This window comes from Chiloscyllium plagiosum, unplaced genomic scaffold (assembly GCF_037043375.1).
Source record: "Chiloscyllium plagiosum isolate Xiang-an unplaced genomic scaffold, Cpla_swu_hap1 HiC_scaffold_39, whole genome shotgun sequence".
NCBI lineage: Eukaryota > Metazoa > Chordata > Chondrichthyes > Orectolobiformes > Hemiscylliidae > Chiloscyllium > Chiloscyllium plagiosum.
This window is the reverse complement of record NW_028270177.1, coordinates 657,132-683,034: the sequence shown is the minus strand read 5'-3', so window position 1 is coordinate 683,034 and position 25,903 is coordinate 657,132. Positions and strand designations below refer to the sequence as shown.

General features: G+C 50.4%; 1 protein-coding gene across 3 annotated transcripts in view; it reads right to left on the bottom strand.

The window, feature by feature from the left end:
• Nucleotides 1-15,890, bottom strand: part of sppl2a (signal peptide peptidase like 2A) — a 39,633-nt gene extending 23,743 nt beyond the window's left edge. For 2 of the 3 annotated variants that reach the window (XM_087981321.1, XM_087981320.1), the window contains exons 1-5: nucleotides 15,753-15,890; nucleotides 11,148-11,267; nucleotides 9,089-9,271; nucleotides 7,931-8,020; nucleotides 527-666 (exon numbers count right to left, since the gene is read on the bottom strand). In XM_087981321.1, coding sequence (XP_087837447.1) covers nucleotides 527-666; nucleotides 7,931-8,020; nucleotides 9,089-9,271; nucleotides 11,148-11,267; nucleotides 15,753-15,824 — 605 coding nt within the window. In that variant the 5' untranslated portion in view covers nucleotides 15,825-15,890. The remainder of the gene's footprint in view (nucleotides 1-526; nucleotides 667-7,930; nucleotides 8,021-9,088; nucleotides 9,272-11,147; nucleotides 11,268-15,752) is intronic. The other variant, XM_087981319.1, reaches the window with a different exon arrangement.
• Between the last annotated feature and the right edge of the window lie 10,013 nt (nucleotides 15,891-25,903).

Below are 25,903 nucleotides of genomic sequence, written 5' to 3'. Positions count from 1 at the left end.
GTTTGAAAGCATCTATAGACAGATAACAGAAGTAACATTTTGAATCTGATGAGACTCTGATCCGACTCAATCGTGTTTATCGAGACTCGCTCTCAATAAAGACAGACCATGATAAAACTGCTAAATGAAATGAACAGTTTTGTTTCTCTCTGGATGATAGAGAGAATTCAAGAACTGGTAGTGTGTGCCTGGTAGGAAAAGGACCATGCCTCTACCTTATGTCAAGTAAGTCATACACTGGGGTTACAGCTCAGAATGGGAATAGCAATGGTGGCAGTAAACATCCAACAAACAAGGATTTAATAAGTGACCCCACAGTGGAGACTGCTACCCAATGCAGAATAGTCAGGGCACTTACTCAGAGCTCATCACCCATCACAAAACAATGCCAAGCCATTGATGCCCCATTTTGTAGATTAAGTGGGGAGTTTCTTAGGGAAAGTAACAATCTCAATGACAGAGCAACATATATTACAAATACATGCTAAGTTTCAAATCATCTGACATTCAGCTACTGAGGCAATACCTTTCACCTTCATCCATCCCACTCCAATAACTTCCAAAGGCAACTGTAGCAACAGCAATAATGAAGATGATCAGGATGCTGTAATCCAGGACAGGCACAGGAGGGGAATAGAGTGCACCTGAAATGTTCTCTCCAAGCATCTGGAAGCAGAAATTATGTCAAATACAGTCAGAGTCATACAGCACAGACCCTTTGGCCCAACTCGTCCATGCCAACTCGGTTTCCTAAACTTATCTAGTACCATTTGCCTGCATTTAGCTCATATCCCTCTAAACCTTTCTTATCCATGTACTTGCTCAAATGTCTTTTAAATGTTGTAATCATACCTGCTCTCCATTACTTCCTCTGACAACTCATTCAATATATGCACCTCCCTTGTGTATGGCCCCTCAAGTTCCCTTTTAAATCTTTCTCCTCTCACTGTAAATCCATGCCCTTAAACTTTGGATTCCCCTACTGCAAGGACGATCTTTCCTTTGCACCTTATCTATACCCTTCGTGACTTTGTTAATAATTCAAAGCCTCCACTCTCAGTAAATCCTTGTAAATCTTTTCTCCATCCACTCCTATTTAATAACATCCTTCCTAAAGCAAAGCAACCAGAACTATACACAGTATTCCAGAAGTGGCCGTTACAACCACATGGTGTCCCAACCCCTACATTCAATGGCCTGAACAATGAAAGCACCATGCTAGCTACTTGTGATGCAACTTTGCTCGGAACCATGTACCTGAACCCTAGGTCTCTGTTTGACAACACCCCACAGAGACCTACTGTTAAATGTGCAAGTCCTGCCCTAATTTGTCTTACCAGAATGGAACACTTTGCATTGATGTAAATTAAACTCCACTCCCACTGGCCCAGAAGATCAATATCCCATTGTACTTTTTAGATAACCTTCGTCAATGTCCACTATTTGAACCAAATTTGGTGTCATTCGCAAACTTACAAACCATGTATCTTATATTCTTATCCAAATAGCTTACATAATGACAGGGGATCAAACACCGTGCTCTATGGAATCGCTGGTCACAGTCCTGCCGTTTGAAAAACAACCCTCTGCCCCCCACTGTCAAACCAATTTTGTAGCCAATTTCCCAGCTCTCCCTGGATCCCATGATATCTAACTTTACTAACCAAGTTTGCAAATGACACCAAAATTGGAGGTGTAGTGGACAACAAAGTGGGTTACCTCAGATTACAACAGGATCTGGACCAGATGGGCCAATGGACTGAAAAGTGACAGATGGAGTTTAATTCAGATAAATGCGAGGTGCTGCATTTTGGGAAAGCAAATCTTAGCAGGACTTATACACTTAATGGTAAGGGCCTAGGGAGTGTTCCTGAACAAAGAGACCTTGGAGTGCAGGTTCATAGCTCCCTGAAAGTGGAGTCGCAGGTAGATAGGATAGTGAAGGTGGTGTTTGGTATGTTTTCCTTTATTGGTCAGAGTGTTGAATACAGGAGTTGGGAGGTCATGTGGCGGCTGTACAGGACATTGGTGAGGCCACTGTTGGAATATTCCATGCAATTCTAGTCTCCTTCCTATCGGAAAGATGTTGTGAAACTTGAAAGAGTTCAGAAAAGATTTACAAGGATATTGCCAGGGTTGGAGGATTTGAGCTATAGGGAGAGGCTGAACAGGCTGGGTCTGTTTTCCCTGGACCGTCGGATGCTGAGGGGTGACCTTATAAAGGTTTACAAAATTATGAGGGGCATGAATAGGATAAATATACAAAGTCTTTTCCCTGGAGTCAGGGAGTCCAGAACTAGAGGACATAGGTTTAGAGTGAGAGGGGAAAGATATAAAAGAGACCTAAGGGGCAACCTTTTCATGCAGAGGGTGGTACGTGTATGGAATGAGCTGCCAGATGATGTGGTGGAGGCTGGTACAATTGTAATATTTAAGAGGCATTTGGATGGGTATATGAATAGAAAGGTTTGGAGAGATATGGGCCGGGTGCTGGCAGGTGGGACTAGATTGGGTTGGTATATCTGGTCAGCATGGACGGTTGGACCGAAGGGTCTGTTTTCATGCTGCACATCTCTATGACTATGACTCTGTGTGGAACCTTGTCAAAGTCCTTGTAGACAACATCTACCTCTCTGCCCTCATCTATCTGCTTGGTAACACCCTCAAAGAAACTCAATCAAGTTTGCAAGACACTATTTCCTATGCACAAAACCATGCTGACTATCCCTGATCAGTCCCTACCTCTCCAAACATAAATAAAACCTATCTCGCAGAATCCCAACCAACAACCTACTGACTTTAGACTCAATGGTCTGGCATACTGTCCAGACCACTCTCCTCGCATCCAGATATCCATGAGAAGATATCTAGGGACAGAATAATGAAGCGGCCCCCGAGTTAAAGATCGAGAGACCAGACAAACATGTTGCCAACTCAATGTCAGGAGTCAGGACATTGGTTCAGGGTTGGCAAGGAACTGGCAGGAGGGAAAGGATCCAGTGGTCACGGTCCATATAGGTACCAATGATATGGTAGAATAGGAAAGAGGTTATGGAGAGAGTAGAAGAAGCTAGACATTAAAAATTACCTCAAAAAAAAAGTTATAATCTCTGGAATGTTACCTGAGCCATATAAAATTGTTATAAGGTACACAAAACTAGAAATAAATACGTGGCTCAAAGACTGGTGTGGGAAAAGAATGTCTTGGTTTGTGGGACACGGGCATTAGTAGAGAGGAAAGAGCAGACTGTACCAATGGCATGACTTACATCTGTACTGGTGCCAGTGTTCTTGCAAACTACCAAAATAGAGCGGCAGAGAGGGATTTACAGGAAATAGTTGGGAAGAGTGACGAAATGTGGAAAGTTACAGACGAGAAGAAAATAATTTGGAAAATGAGTCTCAGAGAATTGCAAGTAATGACAGAAAAAAGTCAAGTGCCAATCAAGGCTCTATGTTACAAAAATAACAAGCTTCCACATCCTGATTTACAGCCAGTGCTGGAGAAGTAAAAAAGGAACTCGATTAAATTACAATCAACAGGGAAGTGATACTGAGCAAATTGACAGGGTTGGGACTAACAAATCTCCAGGTCCAGAAAGTTCCAAAAAAAAAGTGACTAATGAAGTCGAAGATGATTTGATCCATACTCTCCAAAATCTCCTAGATTATGGAAATGTTTAATCAAATGGAAAGGAGGAAATATATCTTCATGCGGAAGGTGTTAGAATCAATGATTAAAAAGAAATTGTAGCTAGGCACTTAAAAACTCAAGGTAAACAGGAAGGAGTGTGGTTTATGAAGAGGAAGTAGTGCTCAACAATAGGTTCTTTGAATGATTAGATTCCCTACAGTGTGGAAACAGGCTCCCCGGGCCAACAGGTCCACACCGACCCTCCGAAGAGCAACCCAAACAGACCCATTTCCCTCTGACTAATGCACCTAACACTACGGGCAATTTAACACGGCCAATTCACCTAAGCTGCACATCTTTGGACGGTGGGAGGAAACCAGAGCACCCGGAGGAAGCCCACGCAGACACTGGGAGAATGTGCAAACTCCACAGAGAGTCAACGGAGGCTGAAATCAAACCTGGGACCCTGGTGCTGTGAGGCAGCAGTGCTAACCACTGAGCCACCATGGTGCCTCACAGTGAATAACACATGCTGTGGATAAAGGGGAGTCTTTAAGTGTGCTGTTCTCAGATTTTCAGAAAGCATTTTATAAGATGTGGAATCAAAGATTATTGCAGAAATTTGAAGCTATGTAAGAATGGATAGAAGATTGGGTGGCTGGTAGAAAACAGAATATGCAACAAGTCTTTGATTGGGAGTATGAGACAAGTCTCATCAAGGGTGTGATGAATCTCAATGTTTTTACATATATGACTTTGATGAAGCAGAGCTGAAAAATGTATTGCTGGAAAAGCACAGCAGGTCAGGCAGCATCCAAGGAGCAGGAGAATGGACGTTTCGGGCATAAGCCCTTCAGGAATATTTGATGAAGCAGCAAACACATAACAACTAAATTTGGAGATGACACCAAGATAGTGAAGAAAGTTTGTTGAAAACACAAAGAGCTTGCAAATGGATAAAGTGAGTTGGCAAAGATCAGCCTCTATTCCTCATGAAGGGCTTTTGCCCGAAACGTCGATTTTCCTGCTCCTCGGATGGTGCCTGAACTGCTGTGCTTTTCCAGCACCACTCTAATCTAGAATCTGGTTTCCAACATCTGCAGTCTTTGTTTTTACCAAAGATCAGCCTATAGTATAGTGTTAGAAAATGTGAAGTTGTTCGTTTTGGCAGGAAGAATTAAAAAGGCACTGCATGACTGTGACATTTAGCGGTGCTGTGGGATCAAATTATTCCTGCACAAAAGTCTCAAAAGGTTAGAATACAGGTACATGTCAGGCAGGCTAATGGAATGCTATTATAGTGTGAAATTTAACACAAAGAAATGTTGTGGTTCAAATATACAGAACACTGGTGAAACCCCATCTTGAACACTGTGTCCAGTTTTCAGCCAGTCTTATATAAGATGGATGTAAATATGTTGGTGGCAATTCAGAGATTTACTCGATTGATACCAGGAATGAGCGAGTTGCCCGACAAGGAAAGGTTCAGCAAACTGGGTTTGTTTCCATCGTAGTTTACAAGAGTGAGGGATGACTTGATCCAAATGATCCTGATAAGATGGATGTGGAAAGGAGCTTCCACTTGTGAGTCAGTCTAGACATCGTGAGCAGGGTTTAAAGTTATGGGTTGTGTCCTTTTAGGACCAAATCTAAGAAAATTCTTTCCCCCTCAGTTGAGGCACTTTGGGGGTCTCTACCTCACAAGGTGGCATAGGTGAGGTCATTAAATATTTTTAAGACTATGATAGATATATTCTTGTTAGGTAAGAAATCAAACAATAGAGGTAGAAAGTAATGTGGAATAAGGAACACAAATAAAACAGTCATAATGTGACTGAATGGGACAACAGGTTTGAGGGACCAAGTGGTCCATTTCTACTAACTCATGTTTGTAAAGGTTGTGCCTGAATTTTCAAGTATCACAGACTGAATAAAGGAACAGGATACAAAGGTTGGAAAACCACTTTTGATGATTTTCGGATTGAGATTTGGACGTAGTGAGCACAGTATCAATTTGCTGATGACACAAATAGGTGATTGTTGTAAACAGTAAGAATTGAGGACAGGTTAGCAAAACAGTTCACAACTCAAGAGGTGATAGGATCAGGAAAACAGGAATGTGTATGAACATGAACAGTGGGTGTGGATGAACAGAAGGATTTCAAATAACCCTCTGAAAACCGAAATACACGAAGGTGAAACCATATAAATGCCTATTGCATCACGGGCAGCATGGTGGTTCAGTGGTTGCACTGCTGCCTTACAGCACCAGGGTCCCAGGTTCAATTCCAGCCTTGGGTGACTGTGTGGAGTTTGCACATTCTCCCTGTGTATGCGTGGGTTTCCTCCGGGTGCTCCAGTTTCCTCCCACAGTCCAAAGATGTGCAGGTCAGGTGAATTGGCCATGCTAAATTGCCCATAGTGTTAGGTGCATTAGTCAGAGGGAAATGGGCCTGTGTGGGTTACTCTTCGGAGGGTCATTGTGGACTTGTTGGGCAGAAGAGCCTGTCTCCACACTGTAGGTAATCTAATCTAATCTTTTAAAAAGCAAAGGCAGAGAACATGAGTGAAATAGTAATAAGACTGGAAGGAATAAATAGAAGACTGTGTACAGTTAGATAAAGAGTTTGGTGCTGGAAAAGCACAGCAGGTCAGGCAGCATCTGAGGAGCAGGAAAATCGATGTTTTGGGCATAAGCCCTTCATCAGGAAGGACTCTTGCCCACAACATCGATTCTCCTGCTTCTCGGATGCCGTCTGATCTACTGTGCTTTTCCAGCACAACACTCTCTCTACTCTGAACTCCAGCATCCAGAGTCTTCATTTTCTCCCAGTTAGATAAAGGACATTTCAAAGCCAGTTTAAAATGAACACTTTATGTTAATCATGAAGGGAATTTGAGAAGAGGGCTTTGATATTTAACAGTTCATAGTGGAAGATGCAGAGTATGAAGGGTACGATGAGTGAACAGCGAACAGCTTTATTTTATTGTTTTGAAAATGAGTTTATTCACTATGGTCTGAGAAAGAGATTTCTTAAATGGGACAAAGGGACCTCAGTGCCATTAAGTCACTGAAGGCTAATATGTGGTAGCAGCAAATTATTTGGGAGGATAATAGAACGCTAGCCTTTACTGAAAGGGGATTTAAGCCCAGGAGTACTGAAATCTTGTTTAGGAGCTTAGTTTGGCTGCATCCAGAGTACTATGTGCAGCTCTGGTCTCCTTACCGCAAGAAAGGTACTACTGCTATAGAGAGATTGCAATAAAGGTTCACCAGATGTGTTTCTGGGATAGTGGGACTGTCCTATGAAGATAATTTGGGTAAACTGAGACGGTGTTCTTGAGTTTCAAATGATGAGAGGTGATCTCCTTGAATCTTACAAAATGCATAAAAAAGGAATAGACAGTAGATGCACATAATATCATTCACCTGGTTGCAAGTGTAGAGTGGTAGAGTCAGAATCTTTGGTGACCTTTAAGTGGCAATTGGATAGGTACATGGATGGGTGCTTAAGCTAGGACAGATGTTCGGCACAACATCGTGGGCCGAAGGGCCTGTTCTGTGCTGTATTGTTCTGTGTTCTATGTGTAGAACTGGGGCCAAAATTTAAAAAACAAAAAGAATCAGCACCTTGCTGCAAGAAGAGGAGAATTTATTTTACTCTTAAGGATATGAACCTTGAGGCCTCTCTAAACAAAGGGTAGTGAAAACTCAGTCTTTGTGACTAACAAAGATTGATAGATTTCTGATGGTGTACAGGGCAAGGGAATTGGGGTGGTAAGAGACATTGAAGTGTTTGATCAGTTATGATCGCATTGAACAACGAGGCATCTTCGATGGCTTGAATGGCCTCCTCATGTACTGATGTTCTTATTACTTCCAGTTGTGGAAAACTGAAAGCGAAGAATCAATTACAAACTATTATGAAAAGATGAGATGTTGGGCGGGGGTGAGCAGAAAGATATTCACAAGAAAGCGGTTTTACCAGAGAATGTTTGAACCAGATTACTCTGTTTTGTATTGGGAAAATATTTCCTCAGGAAGATAATAACATTAGAAAAGAGACCAGAGCCACAAGGTTAGCTCTGCATTACCCAAGAATGGTGCATGGTTTTGCTCCTATCCTGGAGGCTGCTCTCACCTCAGCAACACGGAAATTAACTGCAGATGAAAGAGACATAACTGCATGGCAGGGAGAGAGAAGAAAGAATTCACCTCCACCCAGGTACAACTAATTTTGAAGAAGGCACAATATTTAAAGTGAAATTATTAGACAAGAAAGATGAAAGGTTTACCTTTCTCATCGTCAGTATATCTCGATAATCAATGAGAGCGATTGGAATGTTGAGCTTCTCAATATCAGACTTGTTTCCTGAAGGAGGACTCTGAAACAGATGATCTGTGAGTACACACACTAAACAAGATGTTAGTCAATTATGAATGTAAGAAAACAGAATTGTTGAATCCTAAAAATACTTTGAGGCTGAAACGTCAAGGATAATAACCACCCAGAGTCATGCTCATTGCTAATTATTCCAGAATCCTTCACTCAATGGAAACTCAGCTGGTCAGAGAGATTAATCAAAAAAATAGTTTAAAAGGACTCTTAATCACTATTAGTCATTTAATTTAAATTGAGGTCAAAGGGCCAGAACAAAAGTGCAAATATCCCAAAAGGATTGTGTGGGGGAGGAAAAAAAAGTCACCAGAAGCAATGAAGGGCAAGAATATGAAGCGATTTGAAAACATGACTGAGAATCATAAGATCAAAATGCTGCTTGACTGGGTGCAAGTTAAGAGCAGGTGATGAACAGGACTTGACGAGCTTGGACATAAACTTGTTTATGTTAATTGCACAAAGTTGCTCTGTGTTTCTTTCGATTTACACATTTAAAGAGTATCTTAAGATAGTTATTTATTATGGAACTGGATTAGATAGACACAAGGAAACTGCTCAAGATAATTTCTCTCATAGCCACAATATTCATGTTTAATTTCTAATCAATGGTGATCCAAAGGATATTGACAGATTTAATGGTGATAACTTCGCTAAATGTCAAGGGAAGGAAATTAAACTTGCTTTCATGGGGAGCTGACCGTTATCTGGCATTTGACAAAAGACAGTAGACAAGACCAGAGAAATGGAGTGGGAGACCAGATCAGTCAATGATTTGACAATAATAGAACAGGCAGTGACTGTGACTAGGTTAGAAAGAGGATGTCGGCACAAATGAACAATTTCAGGCTCACCCAATTTTGACAGAAGTTAAGGCCTATCCCACTGTGATAATCAATCAAAACCTCTAAATTTTGAGAAAAATTATTCATGTAGGGCTGGGGTCGAGATGCAGTAGTTGACTCAACATGGTCGGTTAAACTACTCAAATATAGTGCTCTTGAATTTTTTTTATATTTAACAAAATTCAGAACTTGTCATTCATATTTAGACTTACTAAACCATCCGAACTGGCAATCAGTAATGCTTTGGCAAAATGCTTCTGGGCGATCTGTGCTTTCCTGATGAAGGTGCAGTTCCCTCTCATCACCACAACAAGCTTGCCCATTATGCCGCCTGGGGGCACATCTGTCGAGTCACAGAGAGTGGTGCTGGTCAAATTCTGTAATGGATACGCAGTCTACAAAAAAAAACAAAGAAGTAGAAACAATGAGTCCCTGTGTTCTGAATATCTCCAAGTACCCAGAAATTTACAAACTACGATGGTGAGATCTCTTGTGGAGCAGCACACCATTTCTGGTCAGATTTAGATTGGATTTGTTGAGGTAACTGTTGATTTGATGGAACAATTGAATGTCACAGTAACAAGATTCTGGACTGACTTTTGAAACAGATCTACAAAAGCTATTTTGCTCAATTGTCCATAACCTGCAGCACCCCAAACTGAAACTTCACCCAACAACAGAAACCAGTTTTAACATTTATTGTTGCAATGTGGAGCGAAAGGTCAAACTGAAGTCAGAGATGTACAGCATGGAAACAGACCCTTCGGTCCAACCTGTCCATGCCGACCAGATATCCCAACCCAACCTAGTCCCACCAGCCAGCACCCGGCCCATATCCCTCCAAACCTTTCTATTCATATACCCATTCAGATGTTGCAATTGTACCAGCCTCCACCACATCCTCTGGCAGCTCATTCCATACACGTACCATCCTTTGTGTGAAAAAGTTGACCCTTAGGTCTCTTTTATATCTTTCCCCTCTCACCCTAAACCTATGCCCTCTGGTTCTGGACTCCGCGACCCCAGGGAAAAGACTTTGTCTATTTATCCTATCCATGCCCCTCATAATTTTATACACCTCTATAAGGTCACCACTCAGCCTCCGACGCTCCAGGGAAAACAGCCAAAGCCTGTTCAAAATCTCCCTGTAGCTCAAATCCTCCAACCCTGGCAACATCCTTGTAAATCTTTTCTGAACCCTTTCAAGTTTCACAACATCTTTCCGATAGGAAGGAGACCAGAATTGCACTCAATATTCCAACAGTGGCCTAACCAATGTCCTGTACAGACGCAACATGACCTCCCAACACCTGTACTCAATACTCTGACCAATAAAGGAAAGCATACCAAACGCCTTCTTCACTATCCTATCAACCTGAGACTCCACTTTCAAGGAGCTATGAACCTGCACTCCAAGGACTCCTTATTCAGCAACACTCCCTAGGACCTTACCATTAAGTGTATAAGTCGTGCTAAGATTTGCTTTCCCAAAATGCAGCACCTCACATTTATCTGAATTAAACTCCATCTGCCACTCCTCAGTCTTGTTGGGCTGCAGCTTCACTTAATCACAAGATACACAGGAGCTTCACTCAGATTTGCATATGTATGAAATGGATTTAACGTTTCTGATGTTAAATTAAGGCAGAGGAGTCAGACAGACAACTTCACAAAGACTTTGAAAAAAGAATCAAGGCAAAAGTTCAAAATACAAAAGCTCCCAAGATTGTCATGCTCATTGCTCTTTCCTCCAGAATCCTTTCTTCTGAAAACTCAGCTGATCAGAGACATGGATCAAAAAAAAAATTAAAAGGGCCTTTAACAATTATGATTAGTCAATTAATTTAAATTGGGAGAGCTCAAGGGGCCAGAACAAAAAAGTACAAATAACCCAAAAGGATTGTGGTGCCGGAAAATATATCAAGAGATGCAATGAAGGGCGAGACCATGGAGCGATTTGAAATCAAAATACTACTGGGAGCAAGTCAAGCAACCAGTAATTCTCTCTCAAACTGTTTCTCAAAGTTTCCCCACCTCATTCAGCTAATGAAATATTTGCACCTTCATGAAAAATTAAACCATTATTAGCTTGTTTACAGTATGTCCCTGCAAATAAAAGCTGATAGAGATAGACTTTTCTACACAATATCATTCAACAGTCTGTCAAGTTACTAGATTAGGATGGCACAGGAAAAGAACAAAGCAACAAAACCCAAAACCAGCCTGCATTTGTAACTCCTTTAGAAAGTTACTGCCATTAGTATTACTTACAGCATTATCCAATGACTTTGGAAAGGGCAGCCATTCATCATTATAGATAATACAGTACTCCTTCACAAGACCACTGTTGAAATTACTGATAGCGTGGAGAAGACCTTGCTCTGCACCAACCTGCACAAAAAAGAAAACTGTCAGGATGTCGGGGGGTGGGGGGGAAGGAAGGAGAGGAGAGAGTGGGGGGGTGGGGGGGGGGAGGAGAGGAGAGAGTGGGGGGGTGGGGGGGGGGAGGGGGGGAGGAGAGGAGAGAGTGGGGGGGTGGGGGGGGGGAGGAGAGGAGAGAGTGGGGGGGTGGGGGGGGGGGAGGAGAGGAGAGAGTGGGGGGGTGGGGGGGGGGAGGAGAGGAGAGAGTGGGGGGGTGGGGGGGGGAGGAGAGGAGAGAGTGGGGGGGTGGGGGGGGGGGGAGGAGAGGAGAGAGTGGGGGGGTGGGGGGGGGAGGAGAGGAGAGAGTGGGGGGGTGGGGGGGGGAGGAGAGGAGAGAGTGGGGGGGTGGGGGGGGGAGGAGAGGAGAGAGTGGGGGGGTGGGGGGGGAGGAGAGGAGAGAGTGGGGGGGTGGGGGGGGGGAGGAGAGGAGAGAGTGGGGGGGTGGGGGGGGGAGGAGAGGAGAGAGTGGGGGGGTGGGGGGGGGGAGGAGAGGAGAGAGTGGGGGGGTGGGGGGGGGAGGAGAGGAGAGAGTGGGGGGGTGGGGGGGGGGGGAGGAGAGGAGAGAGTGGGGGGGTGGGGGGGGGAGGAGAGGAGAGAGTGGGGGGGTGGGGGGGGGAGGAGAGGTGAGAGTGGGGGGGTGGGGGGGGGAGGAGAGGAGAGAGTGGGGGGGTGGGGGGGGGAGGAGAGGAGAGAGTGGGGGGGTGGGGGGGGGGGAGGAGAGGAGAGAGTGGGGGGGTGGGGGGGGGAGGAGAGGAGAGAGTGGGGGGGTGGGGGGGGGAGGAGAGGAGAGAGTGGGGGGGTGGGGGGGGGGAGGAGAGGAGAGAGTGGGGGGGTGGGGGGGGGAGGAGAGGAGAGAGTGGGGGGGTGGGGGGGGAGGAGAGGAGAGAGTGGGGGGGTGGGGGGGGGGAGGAGAGGAGAGAGTGGGGGGGTGGGGGGGGGAGGAGAGGAGAGAGTGGGGGGGTGGGGGGGGGAGGAGAGGAGAGAGTGGGGGGGTGGGGGGGGGAGGAGAGGAGAGAGTGGGGGGGTGGGGGGGGGGGGAGGAGAGGAGAGAGTGGGGGGGTGGGGGGGAGAGGAGAGAGTGGGGGGGTGGGGGGGGGAGGAGAGAGGAGAGGAGAGAGTGGGGGGGGGGGGGAGGAGAGGAGAGAGTGGGGGGGGGGAGGAGGAGAGGAGAGAGTGGGGGGGGGGGAGGAGGAGAGGAGAGAGTGGGGGGGGGGGAGGAGAGGAGAGAGTGGGGGGGGGGGAGAGGAGAGGAGAGAGTGGGGGGGGGGAGGAGAGGAGAGAGTGGGGGGGGAGGGAGAGGGAGAGGTGGGGGGGGGAGGTGAGGAGAGAGTGGGGGGGGGGAGGAGAGGAGAGAGTGGGGGGGGGGGGGGGGAGGAGAGGAGAGAGTGGGGGGGGGGGGGGAGGAGAGGAGAGAGTGGGGGGGTGGGGGGGGGAGGAGAGGAGGAGAGTGGGGGGGGTGGGGGGGGGAGGAGAGGAGAGAGTGGGGGGGGTGGGGGGGGGAGGAGAGGAGAGAGTGGGGGGGGTGGGGGGGGGAGGAGAGGAGAGAGTGGGGGGGTGGGGGGGGGGGGAGGAGAGGAGAGAGTGGGGGGGTGGGGGGGGGAGGAGAGGAGAGAGTGGGGGGGTGGGGGGGGGAGGAGAGGAGTGAGTGGGGGGGTGGGGGGGGGTGGAGAGGAGAGAGTGGGGGGGTGGGGGGGGGAGGAGAGGTGAGAGTGGGGGGGTGGGGGGGGGAGGAGAGGTGAGAGTGGGGGGGTGGGGGGGGGAGGAGAGGAGAGTGTGGGGGGTGGGGGGGGGGAGGAGAGGAGTGAGTGGGGGGGTGGGGGGGGGGAGGAGTGGAGAGAGTGGGGGGGTGGGGGGGGAGAGGAGAGAGTGGGGGGGGTGGGGGGGGAGAGGTGAGAGTGGGGGGGGTGGGGGGGGGGGGAGGAGAGGGAGGAGAGTGGGGGGGGGGGGGGGGTGGAGAGGAGAGAGTGGGGGGGGGGGGGGGGAGGTGTGGGGGGGGGGGGAGGAGTGGATGAGAGTGGGGGGGGGGGGAGGAGAGGAGGAGGGGGGGGGGAGGGGGGTGGGAGGGGGGGAGGGGAGGGGAGGGGAGGGGGGGGTGGGTGAGGGGAGGGAGGGGAGGGAGAGGGGAGGGTGGGGAGGGAGAGGGGAGGGAGGGGAGGGAGAGGGGGGGGGTGGGGGGGAGGGGGGGGAGAGGAGGGGGGAGGGGGGGTGAGGAAGGGGGGAGGGGGGGAGAGGGAAGGGGGGAGGGTGGGAGAGGAGGGGGGAGAGGGTGGGAGAGGGAGGGCGGGAGAGGAAGGGGGGGAGGGAGGAAGGTGGAGGGGGAGGGGGGGGAGTGGTTGGTGGGGGGGGGGGGTGGGGGGGGTGGGTGAGGGTGGAGGGTGAGGGGGTGGGGGGGGTGGGGAAGGGGGGTGGGGGGGGGGAAGGGGGGTGGGGGGGGTGGGGAGGGGGGGTGGGGGGAGTGGGGGGGGGGGAGTGGGGGTGGGGGGGTGGGGGGTGGGGGGAGGGGGGTGGGGGGGCGGGGGAGGGGGGGGAGGGGACGGGGGTGGGGGGGGGGAGGGGACGGGGGGTGGGGGGGAGGGGAAGGGGGAGGGGGGGGAGGGGAAGGGGGAGGGGGGGAGGGGAGGGGGAGGGGGGAGGGGGAAGGGGGGAGGGGGGTGGGGGAGGGGGAGGGGGGGAGGGGGGGGAGGGGGAGGGGGGGAGGGGAAGGGGGGAGGGGAAGGGGGGGAGGGGAAGGGGGGAGGGGAAGGGGGGAGGGGGAGGGAGGAGGGGGAGGGAGGGGGGGGGGGGAGGGGGGGAGGGAGGGGGGGAGGGAGGGGGGTGGGGGTGGGGGAAGGAGGTGGGAGGGGGTGGGAGGGGGGAGGGGGAGGGTGGGGGGGAGGGGGGGAGGGGGGAGGGGGGAGGGGGAGGGGGAGGGGGTGGGGGGAGGGGGAGGGGAGGGGGAGGGGGAGGGGGAGGGGGAGGGGGAGGGGGAGGGGGGTGGGAGGAGGGGGAGGGGAGGGGGAGGGGGAGGGGGAGGGGGAGGGGAGGGGGGATGGGGGAGGGGGGGAGGAGGGGGAGGGGGAGGGGGGGAGGGGGGGAGGAGGGGGAGGGGGGGGAGGAGGGGGAGGAGGGGGAGGGGGAGGGGATGGGGAGGGGGGAGGGGGAGGGGGAGGGGGGAGGGGAGGGGAGGGGGGAGGGGGAGGGGAGGGGAGGGGGGAGGGGGGAGGGGAGGGGGGAGGGGGGAGGGGAAGGGGGAGGGGGGGAGGGGAGGGGGGAGGGGAGGGGGGAGGGGGGGAGGGGAGGGGGGAGGGGAGGGGGGAGGGGAGGGGGGAGGGGAGGGGGGGAGGGGGGGAGGGGGAGGGGGAGGGGGGAGGGGAGGGGGGAGGGGAGGGGGAGGGGGGGAGGGGGAGGGGGAGGGGTGGGGGGAGGGGAGGGGGAGGGAGGGGGGAGGGGGAGGGGGAGGGGGAGGGAGGGGGAGGGGGAGGGAGGGGGGGGGGAGGGGAGGGGGAGGGAGGGGGGAGGGGGTGGGAGGGGGAGGGAGGGGGGAGGGAGGGGGAGGGAGGGGGGGAGGGAGGGGGGAGTGGGAGGGGAGGGGGAGGGGGAGTGGGAGGGGGGGGAGGGGGAGGGGGGGAGGGGGGGTGGGGGTGGGGGGGGAGGGGGTGGGGAGGGGGGAGGGGGTAGGGGTGGGAGGGGGAGGGTGGGGAGGGGGGGGAGGGGAGGGAGGGGAGGGAGGGGGGGAGGGAGGGGAGGAGGGGTGGAGGGAGGGAGGGGAGGGAGGGGTGGGGGGAGGGGGTAGGGGAGGGAGGGGAGGGAGGGTGGAGGGAGGGAGGGAGGGAGGGAGGGAGGGAGGGGTGGAGGGAGGGAGGGGTGGAGGGAGGGAGGGAGGGAGGGGTGGAGGGAGGGAGGGAGGGAGGGGTGGAGGGAGGGAGGGAGGGGGGAGGCAGGGAGGGGGGAGGGGAGTGAGGGGAGGGGGGAGGGGAGGGGGGAGGGGGGAGGGGAGTGAGGGGAGGGGGGAGGGGAGGGGGGAGGGGGGAGGGGAGGGGGGAGGGGAGGGGAGGGGGGAGGGGGGGGGAGGGGAGGGGAGGGAGGGAGGGGGAGGGGGGAGGGGGGAGGGGGGGGGGGGAGGGGGGAGGGGGAGGGGGAGGGGGGAGGGGGGAGGGGGAGGGGGGAGGGGGGGGAGGGGGAGGGGAAGGAGAGGGGGGGGAGGGGGGAGGGGAAGGAGAGGGGAGGGAGAGGGGAGGGAGGGGAGGGAGAGGAAGGTGGAGGGGGAGGGGGGGGGAGGGGGGGGGGGAGGGGGAGGGGAGGGGGGGGGGGGAGGGGGAGGGGGGGGAGGGGGAGGGGGGGAGGGGGGGGAGGGGGAGGGGTGAGGGGGAGGGGAAGGGGGAGGGGGGGGAGGGGGGGGAGGAAACGATCGAGCAGCAACTTCCGGAATTTCCCGAGTCCGGTTCTAGTCAGATTTCACCTTCACCGGAGCCGCACCTTCCACACTCCGAGCAGCACCAGCCCCAGCCCCAGCCCGAGGACAGCCCCCGGCCCCAGGCCCAGGCCCATCTCTCCCGCAAGGCCCGTCACGGCGCAGGCGCACTCCCGATGAATCTCAGCACTGCCCTTTAAGTACCTCTTCCGGTCCTGTTACGTCATCCGATGACGGCGCCACCTGGAGGCCGGAACGTGCAATGGCAGTGGGCGGTAACTGCGCCTCCTGGTGGATCAGAGGTGAAATGACAGCGGGCGGTAACTGCGCCTCCCGGTGGAAATGAGGTGAAATGACAGCGGGCGGTAACTGCGCCACCCCCAGGACGGAGGTCGAGAGATTTAAATAGAAGTTCGATTTTTTTCCTCTTTTTAGACTTAAAGGAGTCACTGTTCCTAGATGCCAACGTGAAATTTGAGGGGATAAAGGCCTACCTTTGCAACTAATTTGTATTTTAATCTGTGTTCGAATGCATAGATCCTTAGCAGGCACCAGCAGAAACAAGAGTAAGAAAAAGCCATTACACTTTGCTTTAATTGACAAGGTCAGAACCCAGGCCAGTGCAGGTAGAGGGACATAAACTGTAATATTCCAGTCTATTCCACCATACACTATGATCAAAGTCAGAATTCACACAACACCAGGTTATAATCCAAAAGGGTTACATGTATTTGAAATCACACGCTAGTGATAAAGAAGCACACAGTACAGAGTTTATGGGCACAATGATCAAAACATTATACAAATGGTGTGAGTCCTGCAAGTGACCAAGAGTGGCAGATAGTGTGAGTAAAGTGGTAAAAACAATGACTGCAGATGCTGGAAACCAGATTCTGGATCAGTGGTGCTGGAAGAGCACAGCAATTCAGGCAGCATCCGAGGACAGGCAAAATCGACGTTTCGGGCAAAAGCCCTTCATCAGGAATAAAGGCAGAGAGCCTGAAGCGTGGAGAGATAAGCTAGAGGAGGGTGGGGGTGGGGAGAGAGTGGCATAGAGTACAATAGGTCAGTGGGGAAGGAGATGAAGGTGATAGGTCAGGGAGGAGAGGGTGGAGTGGATAGGTGGAAAAGGAGCTGGGCAGGTCGGACAAGTCCGGACAGGTCAGGGGATCGAGTTGCTGGAGGTTAGAAGCTAGGATGAGGTGGGGGAAGGGGAAATGAGGAAACTGTTGAAATCCACATTGATGCCCTGGGGTTGAAGTGTTCCGAGGCGGAAGATGAGGCGTTCTTCCTTCAGGCGTCTGGTGGTGAGGAAGCGGCGGTGGAGGAGGCCCAGCACCTCCATATCCTCGGCAGAGTGGGAGGGGGAGTTGAAATGTTGAGCCACTGGGCGATTTGGTTGATTGGTGCGGGTGTCTCGGAGATGTTCCCTAAAGCGCTCTGCTAGGAGGCGCCCAGTCTCCCCAATGTAGAGGAGACCGCATCGGGAGCAACGGATACAATAGATGATATTAGTGGATGTGCAGGTAAAACTTTGATGGATGTGGAAAGCTCCTTTGGGGCCTTGGATAGAGGTGAGGGAGGAGAGGGGAAAGTGCCAGGATGGGAGGGTGGGTCGTAGGGGGGCGTGGACCTGACCAGGTAGTCACGGAGGGAACGGTCTTTGCGGAAGGCGGAGAGGGCTGGGGAGGGAAATATATCCCTGGTGGTGGGGTCTGTTTGGAGGTGGCGGAAATGTCGGCGGATGATTTGGTTTATGCGAAGGTTGGTAGGGTGGAAGGTGAGCACCAGGGGCGTTCTGTCCTTGTTGCGGTTGGAGGGGTTGGGTCTGAGGGCGGAGGTGTGGGATGTGGATGAGATGCGTTGGAGGGCATCTTTAACCACGTGGGAAGGGAAATTGCGGTCTCTAAAGAAGGAGGCCATCTGGTGTGTTCTATGGTGGAACCGCTCCTCCTGGGAGCAGATACGGCGGAGGCGGAGGAATTGGGAATACGGGATGGCATTTTTGCAAGAGGTAGGGTGGGAAGAGGTGTAATCCAGGTAGTTGTGGGAGTCGGTGGGTTTGTAAAAAATGTCAGTGTCAAGTCGGTCGTCACTGATGGAGATGGAGAGGTCCAGGAAGGGGAGGGAGGTGTCAGAGATGGTCCAGGTAAATTTAAGGTCAGGGTGAATGTGTTGGTGAAGTTGATGAATTGCTCAACCTCCTCGCGGGAGCACGAGGTGGCGCCAATGCAGTCATCAATGTAGCGGAGGAAGAGGTGGGGAGTGGTCTGCTCTACGTAGCCAACGAAGAGACAGGCATAGCTGGGGCCCATACGTGCGCCCATGGCTACCCCTTTGGTCTGGAGGAAGTGGGAGGATTCAAAGGAGAAATTGTTAAGGGTGAGGACCAGTTCGGCCAAACGAATGAGAGTGTCGGTGGAGGGGTACTGTTGGGAACGTCTGGAGAGGAAAAAACGGAGGGCTTGGAGGCCCTGGTCATGGCGGATGGAGGTGTAGAGTGATTGGATATCCATGGTGAAGATGAGGTGTTGGGGGCCGGGGAAACGGAAGTCTTGGAGGAGGTGGAGGGCGTGGGTGGTGTCTCGAACGTATGTGGGGAGTTCCTGGACTAGGGGGGATAGGACAGTGTCGAGGTAGGTAGAGATGAGTTCAGTGGGGCAGGAGCATGCTGAGACAATGGGTCGGCCAGGGTGGTCAGGCTTGTGGATCTTGGGAAGGAGGTAGAACCGGGCAGTGTGGGGTTCCCGGACAATGAGGTTGGAAGCTGTGGGTGGGAGATCTCCTAAGGTGATGAGGTTCTGTATGGTCTGGGAGATGATGGTTTGGTGATGGGGGGTGGGGTCATGGTCAAGGGGGCGGTAGGAAGAGGTGTCCTCGAGTTGGCGTTTGGCTTCAGCGGTGTAGAGGTCAGTGCGCCAGACTACCACTGCGCCCCCTTTGTCCGCTGGCTTGATGGTGAGGTCAGGATTGGAGCAGAGGGATTGGAGGGCTGCGCGTTGTGAGGGTGAGAGGTTGGAGTGGGGGAGGGGGGTCGACAGGTTGAGGCGGTTAATGTCCCGGCGGCAGTTGGAAATGAAGAGGTCGAGGGCAGGTAATAGGCCAGCGCGGGGTGTCCAGGTGGATGCAGTGTGTTGGAGGTGGGCGAAGGGGTCCTCGGAAGGTGGGCGGGAGTCCTGATTGTGAAAGTAAGCTCGGAGGCAGAGGGGACGGAAGAATTGTTCGATGTCACGGCGTGTATTAAATTCATTGATGCGTGGACGGAGGGGGACGAAGGTGAGTCCTTTGCTGAGGACTGATCGTTCGTCCTCAGTGAGGGGGAGGTCTGGGGGGATGGTGAAATCCCGGCAGGGCTGGGAGCTGGTGTGGATGTGGATGTGGATGTGGAGCTGGGAGTGGGGTCGGAGCCAGTACCTGGAGTGGGTGTGATGGTGGGGGGAATGGGGGTAGAGTCATGAGCAGGGATAGTGTTCCCCTCGGGGTTCTGGTGTGAGTAAAGTGTCAACAGCTGAATAACAAGCAAAGGGGTGACCTATAATCTGAATAAATGAGGCAGAGAGATAATTACAAAAAACGAAAGGCACATTAAATGACTGGGATAACAGGATAGGTGTAAGAGTCACAGGATAAGGTTCTAACCAAAGGAATAAGTAATCCAAAACTGTACTTGCTGCACCTTGTTTCCCCTCCCCCATGACCTTGTCAACAGGTTCAGCAGTAAATGCTGAAGAGGTTGAGCCTGGGATTCAAAGAAGCTGCTCCTTGCGAAGCCCCACCCAGCCTGTTCAGCCTCTCCCTGTAGCTCAAATCCTCCAAACCTATCAACATCCTTGTAAATCTTTTCTGAACCCTTTCAAGTTTCACAACATCTTTCCGATAGGAAAGAGACCAGAATTGCACACAATATTCCAACAGTGGCCTAACCAGTGTCCTGTACAGCCGCAACATGACCTCCCAACTCTTGTAATCAATACTGTGACCAATAAAGGAAAACATACCAAACACCACCTTCACTCTCCTATCTACCTGCGACTCCACTTTCAAGGAGCTATGAACCTGCACTCCAAGGTCTCTTTGTTCAGCAACACGCTCTAGGACCTTACCATTAAGTATATAAGTCCTGCTAAGATTTGCTTTCCCAAAATGCAGCACCTCACATTTATCTGAATTAAACTCCATCTGCCACTTCTGAGCCCATTGGCCCATCTGGTAAGATCCCATTGTAATCGGAGGTAAACTGTCTACTACACCTCCAATTTTGGTGTCATCTGCAAACTTACCAACAAACATCTGATGTTCACATCCAAATCATTTATGTAAATGATTAAAAGTAGTGGACCCAACACCGATCCTTGTGGCACTCCACTGGTCACAGCCTCCAGTCTGAAAAACAACCCTCCACCACCACTCTGTCTTCTACTATTGACCAGTTCTGTATCCAAATGGCTAGTTCTCCCTGTATTCCATGAGATCTAACCTTGCTAACCAGTCTCCCATGGGGAACCTTGTCAAATGCCTTACTGAAGTCCATATAGATCACATCTCCTGCTCTGCCCTCATCAATCCTCTTTGTTACTTCTTCAAAAAACTCAATCAAGTTTGTGAGACATAATTTCCCACACACAAAGCCATGTTGACTATCCCGAATCAGTCCTTGCCTTTCCAAATACATGTACATCCTGTCCCTTAGGATTCCCTCCAACAACTTGGAGGGAATCCTAAGGGACGGGCGGCACGGTGGCACAGTGGTTAGCACTGCTGCCTCGCAGCGCCAGAGACCCGGGTTCAATTCCCGACTCAGGCGACTGACTGTGTGGAGTTTGCACGTTCTCCCCGTGTCTGCGTGGGTTTCCTCCGGGGGCTCCGGTTTCCTCCCACAGTCCAAAGATGTGCAAGTCAGGTGAATTGGCCTTGCTAAATTGCCCGTAGTGTTAGGTAAAGGGGTAAATGTAGGGGTATGGGTGGGTTACGCTTCGGCGGGTCGGTGTGGACTTGTTGGGCCGAAGGGCCTGTTTCCACACTGTAAGTAATCTAATCTAATCTAATCTAAAAAAAAACTTGCCCACCACCGACATCAGGCTCACTGGTCTATAGTTCCCTGGCTTGTCTTTACCACCCTTCTTAAACAGTGGCACCACATTTGCCAACCTCCAGTCTTCCGGCACCTCACCTGTGACTATCGATGATACAAATATCTCAGCAAGAGGCCCAGCAATCACTTCCCTAGCTTCCCACAGAGTCCTCGGGTACACCTGATCAGGTCTTGGGGATTTATCCACCTTTACGCATTTCAAGACATCCAGCACTTCCTCCTTTGTAATATGGACATTTTCCCTACATTCTATATCTTCCATGTCCTTTTCCACAGTAAATACTGATGCAAAATACTTGTTTAGTATTTCCCCCATTTTCTGTGGCTCCACACAAAGGCCGTCTTGTTGGTCTTTGAGGAGCCCTATTCTCTCCCTAGTTACCCTTTTGTCCTTAATATATTTGTAAAAATCCTTTGGCTTCTCAACTCTATTTGCCAAAGCTATCTCATGTCCCCTTTTTGCCCTCCTGATTTCTTCTTAAGTATACTCCTACTGCCTTTATACGCTTCGAAGGATTCACTCGATCTATCCTATCTATACCTGACATATGCTTTCTTCTTTTTCTTAACCAAACCCTCAATTTCTTTAGTCATCCAGCATTCCCTACACCTACGAGCCTTTCCTTTCACCCTACCAGGAATATACTTTCTCTGGATTCTCGTTATTTCATTTCTGAAGGCTTCCCATTTTCCAGCCGTCCCTTTACCTGCAAACATCTTCCCCCAATCAGCTTTTGAAAGTTCTTGCCTAATACTGTCAAAATTAGCCTTTCTCCAGTTTAGAACTTCAACTGTTAGATCTGGTCTATCCTTTTCCATCATTATTTTAAAAGCTAATAGAATTATGGTCATTGGCCCAAAAGTGCTCCCCCATTGACACCTCAGTCACCTGCCCTGCCTTATTTCCCAAGAGTCGGTCAAAGTTTGCATCTTCTCTAGTAGGTACATCCACATACTGAATCAGAAAATTGTCTTGTGCACACTTAACAAATTCCTCTCCATCTAAACCTTGAACACTATGGCAGTCCCAGTCCATGTTTGGAAAGTTAAAAATCCTTACCATAACCACCCTGTTTTTCTTACAGATAACTGAGATCTCCTTAGAAATTTGTTTCTCAATTTCCCTCTGACTATTAGGGGGTCTGTAATACAATCCCAATAAGGTGATCATCCCTTTCTTATTTGTCAGTTCCATCCAAATAACTTCCCTGGATGTATTTCCAGGAATAGCCGCCGTCAGTACAGCTGTAATGCTATCTTTTATCAAAAACACCACTCCCCCTCCTCTTTTGCCTCCCTTTCTGTCCTTCCTGTAGCACCTCCGCCACCTCCACTCCCACCTTACTAGTTTGAATCCTCCCAAGCAGCTCAGCAAATCTCCCTGTCAGTAAGTTAGTCCCTTTCCAGGAGTAATCTGTCTTTCTTATACAGGTCACTTCTACCCCAGAAGAGCTTCCACTGATTCAAAAATGTGATACCTTCGCCCGTACACCCGAGAACTCTGCGAGAAGCTAGGGAAGTGATTGCTGGGCCTCTTGCTGAGATCTTTGTATCATCGATAGTCACAGGTGAGGTGCCGGAAGACTTGAGGTTGGCTAACGTGGTGCCACTGTTTAAGAAGGGTGGTAAGGACAAGCCAGGGAACTATAGACCAGTGATCCTGACCTCTGTGGTGGGCAAGTTGTTGGAGGGAATCCTGAGGGACAGGATGTACATGTATTTGGAAAGGCAAGGACTGATTCGGGATAGTCAACATGGCTTTGTGCGTGGGAAATCGTCTCACAAACTTGATTGAGTTTTTTGAAGAAGTAACAAAGAGGATTGATGAGGGCAGAGCAGGAGATGTGATCTATATGGACTTCAGTAAGGCATTTGACAAGGTTCCCCATGGGAGACTGGTTAGCAAGGTTAGATCTCATGGAATACAGGGAGAACTAGCCATTTGGATACAGAACTGGCTCAAAGGTGGAAGACAGAGGGTGGTGGTGGAGAGTTGTTTTTCAGACTGGAGGCCTGTGACCAGTGGAGTGCCACAAGGATCAGTGCTGGGTCCTCTACTTTTTGTCATTTACATAAATGATTTGGATGCGAGCATAAGAGGTATAGTTAGTAAGTCTGTACAAAATTGGAGGTGTAGTGGACAGCGAAGAGAGTTACCTCAGATTACAACAGGATCTGGACCAATGGGCTGAGATTAATTCAGATAAATGTGAGGTGCTGCATTTTGGGATAGCAAATCTTAGCAGGACTTATACACTTAATGGTAAGGCCCTAAGGAGCATTGTTGAACAAAGAGACCTTGGAGTACAGGTTCATAGCTCCTTGAAAGTGGAGTCGCAGGTAGATAGGATAGTGAAGAAGGCGTTTGGTATGTTTTCCTTTATTGGTCACAGTATTGATTACAGGGGTTGGGAGGTCATGTTGCGGCTGTACAGGACACTGGTTAGGCCACTGTTGGAATATTGTGTGCAATTCTGGTCTCCTTCCTATAGGAAAGATGTTGTGAAACTTGAAAGGGTTCAGAAAAGATCTACAAGGATGTTGCCAGGATTGGAGGATTTGAGCAACAGGGAGATTTTGAACAGGCATCCCTGGTTTCCCTGGAGCATTGGAGGCTGAGGGGTGACCTTATAGAAGTTTATAAAATCAAGACGGGCATGGATAGGGTAATAGACAAAGTCTTTTCCCTGGAGTCAGGGAGTCCAGAACTCGAGGGCATAGGTTTAGGGTGAGAGGAGAAAGATACAAAAGAGACCTAAGGGGCAACCTTTTCACGCAGAGGGTGGTACGTGTATGGAATGAGCTGCCAGAGGATGTGGAGGCTGGTACAATTGTAACATTTAAAAGGCATTTGGATGGTATATGAATAGGAAGGGTTTAGAGGGATATGGGCCGGGTGCTGGCAGGTGAGACTAGATTGGGTTGGGATATCTGGTCGGCCTGGATGGGTTGGACTGAGGTGTATTTTTCCATGCTGTACATCTCTATGACTCTATGTCATTAGTTCCAATGTATACAATGACATTCTATTGGCTCCTCTCCACCTTGAGAACACTCTGCACCCTCTCTGAGACATCTTTGATCCTGGCACCAGGGAAGCAACACACCTTTCTGATTTTTCACTGCTGGCCACAGGAATGTCTGTCTGTACCTCAGACACGCGTCCCCAACACAATCACACTCTTGGAACCCGACTTACCCCTCATTGCATTAGGGCCAGTCTTATTACCAGAAACTTGGCTGTTTGTGATATGTTCCCTGAGAATCCATCACCCCCCACATTTTTCAAAACAGCACACTCGTTTGAAATGGGGATAGCCACAGAAGACTCCTACACTAACTCCCTACCATCTCTTACCTTTCCTGGAGTTAACTCATCTACATGACTGTATCTGTGACTTTACCCCCTTCCTATAACTGCCATCCATCACATACTGTTGCTCTTGTAAATTCCTCATTGCCTCTAACAGTCTCTCAACCGATCCATTTGATTTGATAGCATTCGCAACCAATGGCATTTATTTGCGATATAATCCTCAGTAACCCGTAAACTCTCCCTAAACACTCACATCCGACAAGAAGAGCATATCACTGTATATTTGCTTCTTGAAAGAAGCCATTTTTGCTTCTTTCAATCTACAGATGCAGAAAATAGCACTGTCTTATTCCTCTACAAACCACTGCACCAGGCTAAATTAATAATTATCGCTTATATTTTTAAGTTTAATCAAGAGACATATCTCAATAAAACAATCAAGAAAGAATCCACTCTACTCACTACTGCAGACTTACTGTAAAAGGCCACACTTAAAATATCCATTGTATCTGCACTGTGACCTCCCAAACAGGTTCCTCCAAGATTAATTGAGGATTTCACTGTTCGTTATTTTCCCAGGTGCATGAATTCAAATTGCAAAAGCAGGAACTATGCAAGTTCACTGCTGTGTCAGTTAGAAATGTGGGTTTCTTTCTCTCTCTCCTTCACTGACCTCACCATGTGCTTCCTTTGTCTGTTCCTCTCCCTTTTAAAAGTGCAGTGACATCTTCAAGGAAATGGAAATGTGTTGCTGGAGAAGCGCAGCAGGTCAGGCAGCATCTAGGGAACAGGAGAATCGACGTTTCGGGCATTAGCCCTTCTTCAGGAAGGAAGAAGGAAACCCAATGATATTGAGTGAGATCAGTTACATCAGATGGTTTTTCAGGTAAATGTCAATAAATCCTTGTGTGTGGGCTAGTATTGTTGCCACTTGTCTTGTTCCATGCTTTCACGCTCTCCCTTTGGTCTCAGTTGAGGAATGTTTGAGCATTATGAATGCACAGCCATTCTCTGCTCCTATAAATGCAGTTCAACAGTAGCACCAGTATCTGCAGTTCGGAGATTCAAGCCCTTATCTGGATTCTCAGTATTTTGTCATCAGTGCTGGTCTTCCCACATTTACAATCTAGGGACAGACTTTCTATAGGGAATCCCCATTCGTCTTCCAGCAAAGTTACATCACTAATGAGGCACTAACCACTTCCCCATGACATTCAATGGTATTACCATCACTGTCAACATCCTTGGGGTTACCATTGATCAGAAACTCAACTAGACTCACCACATAAACACAGTGGCTACAACAGCAGGTCAGAGGTTAGGGATACTGCGGCAAGTAACTCACCTCCTGACACCCCAAAGTCTATCAATCATCTACAAGGCACAAGACAGGAGTGTGATGGAATACTAGGACCTGCCTGGATGGGTGCAGCTCCAACGACACTCAAGAAACTTGACACCATCCAGGACAAAGCAACCCACTTGATTGGCACCACATCCACAAACATTCAATCTCTCCACCACCGACGCTCAGTAGCAGCAATGTGTACTATCTACAAGATGCACTGCAGAAATTCAAAGACCCTTAGACAGCACCTTCCAAACTCATGACCACTTCCATCTAGAAGGACAAGGGCAACATGTACTTGGGAATACCACCACCTGCAAGTTCCGCTCCAAGCCACTCACAACCCTGACTTGGGAATATACTGGCATTCCTTCACAGTTGTTGGGTCAAAATCCTGGAATTCCCTCCCTACCGGCATTGTGGATCAACCCACAGCAAATGGACGGCAGTGATTCAAGGC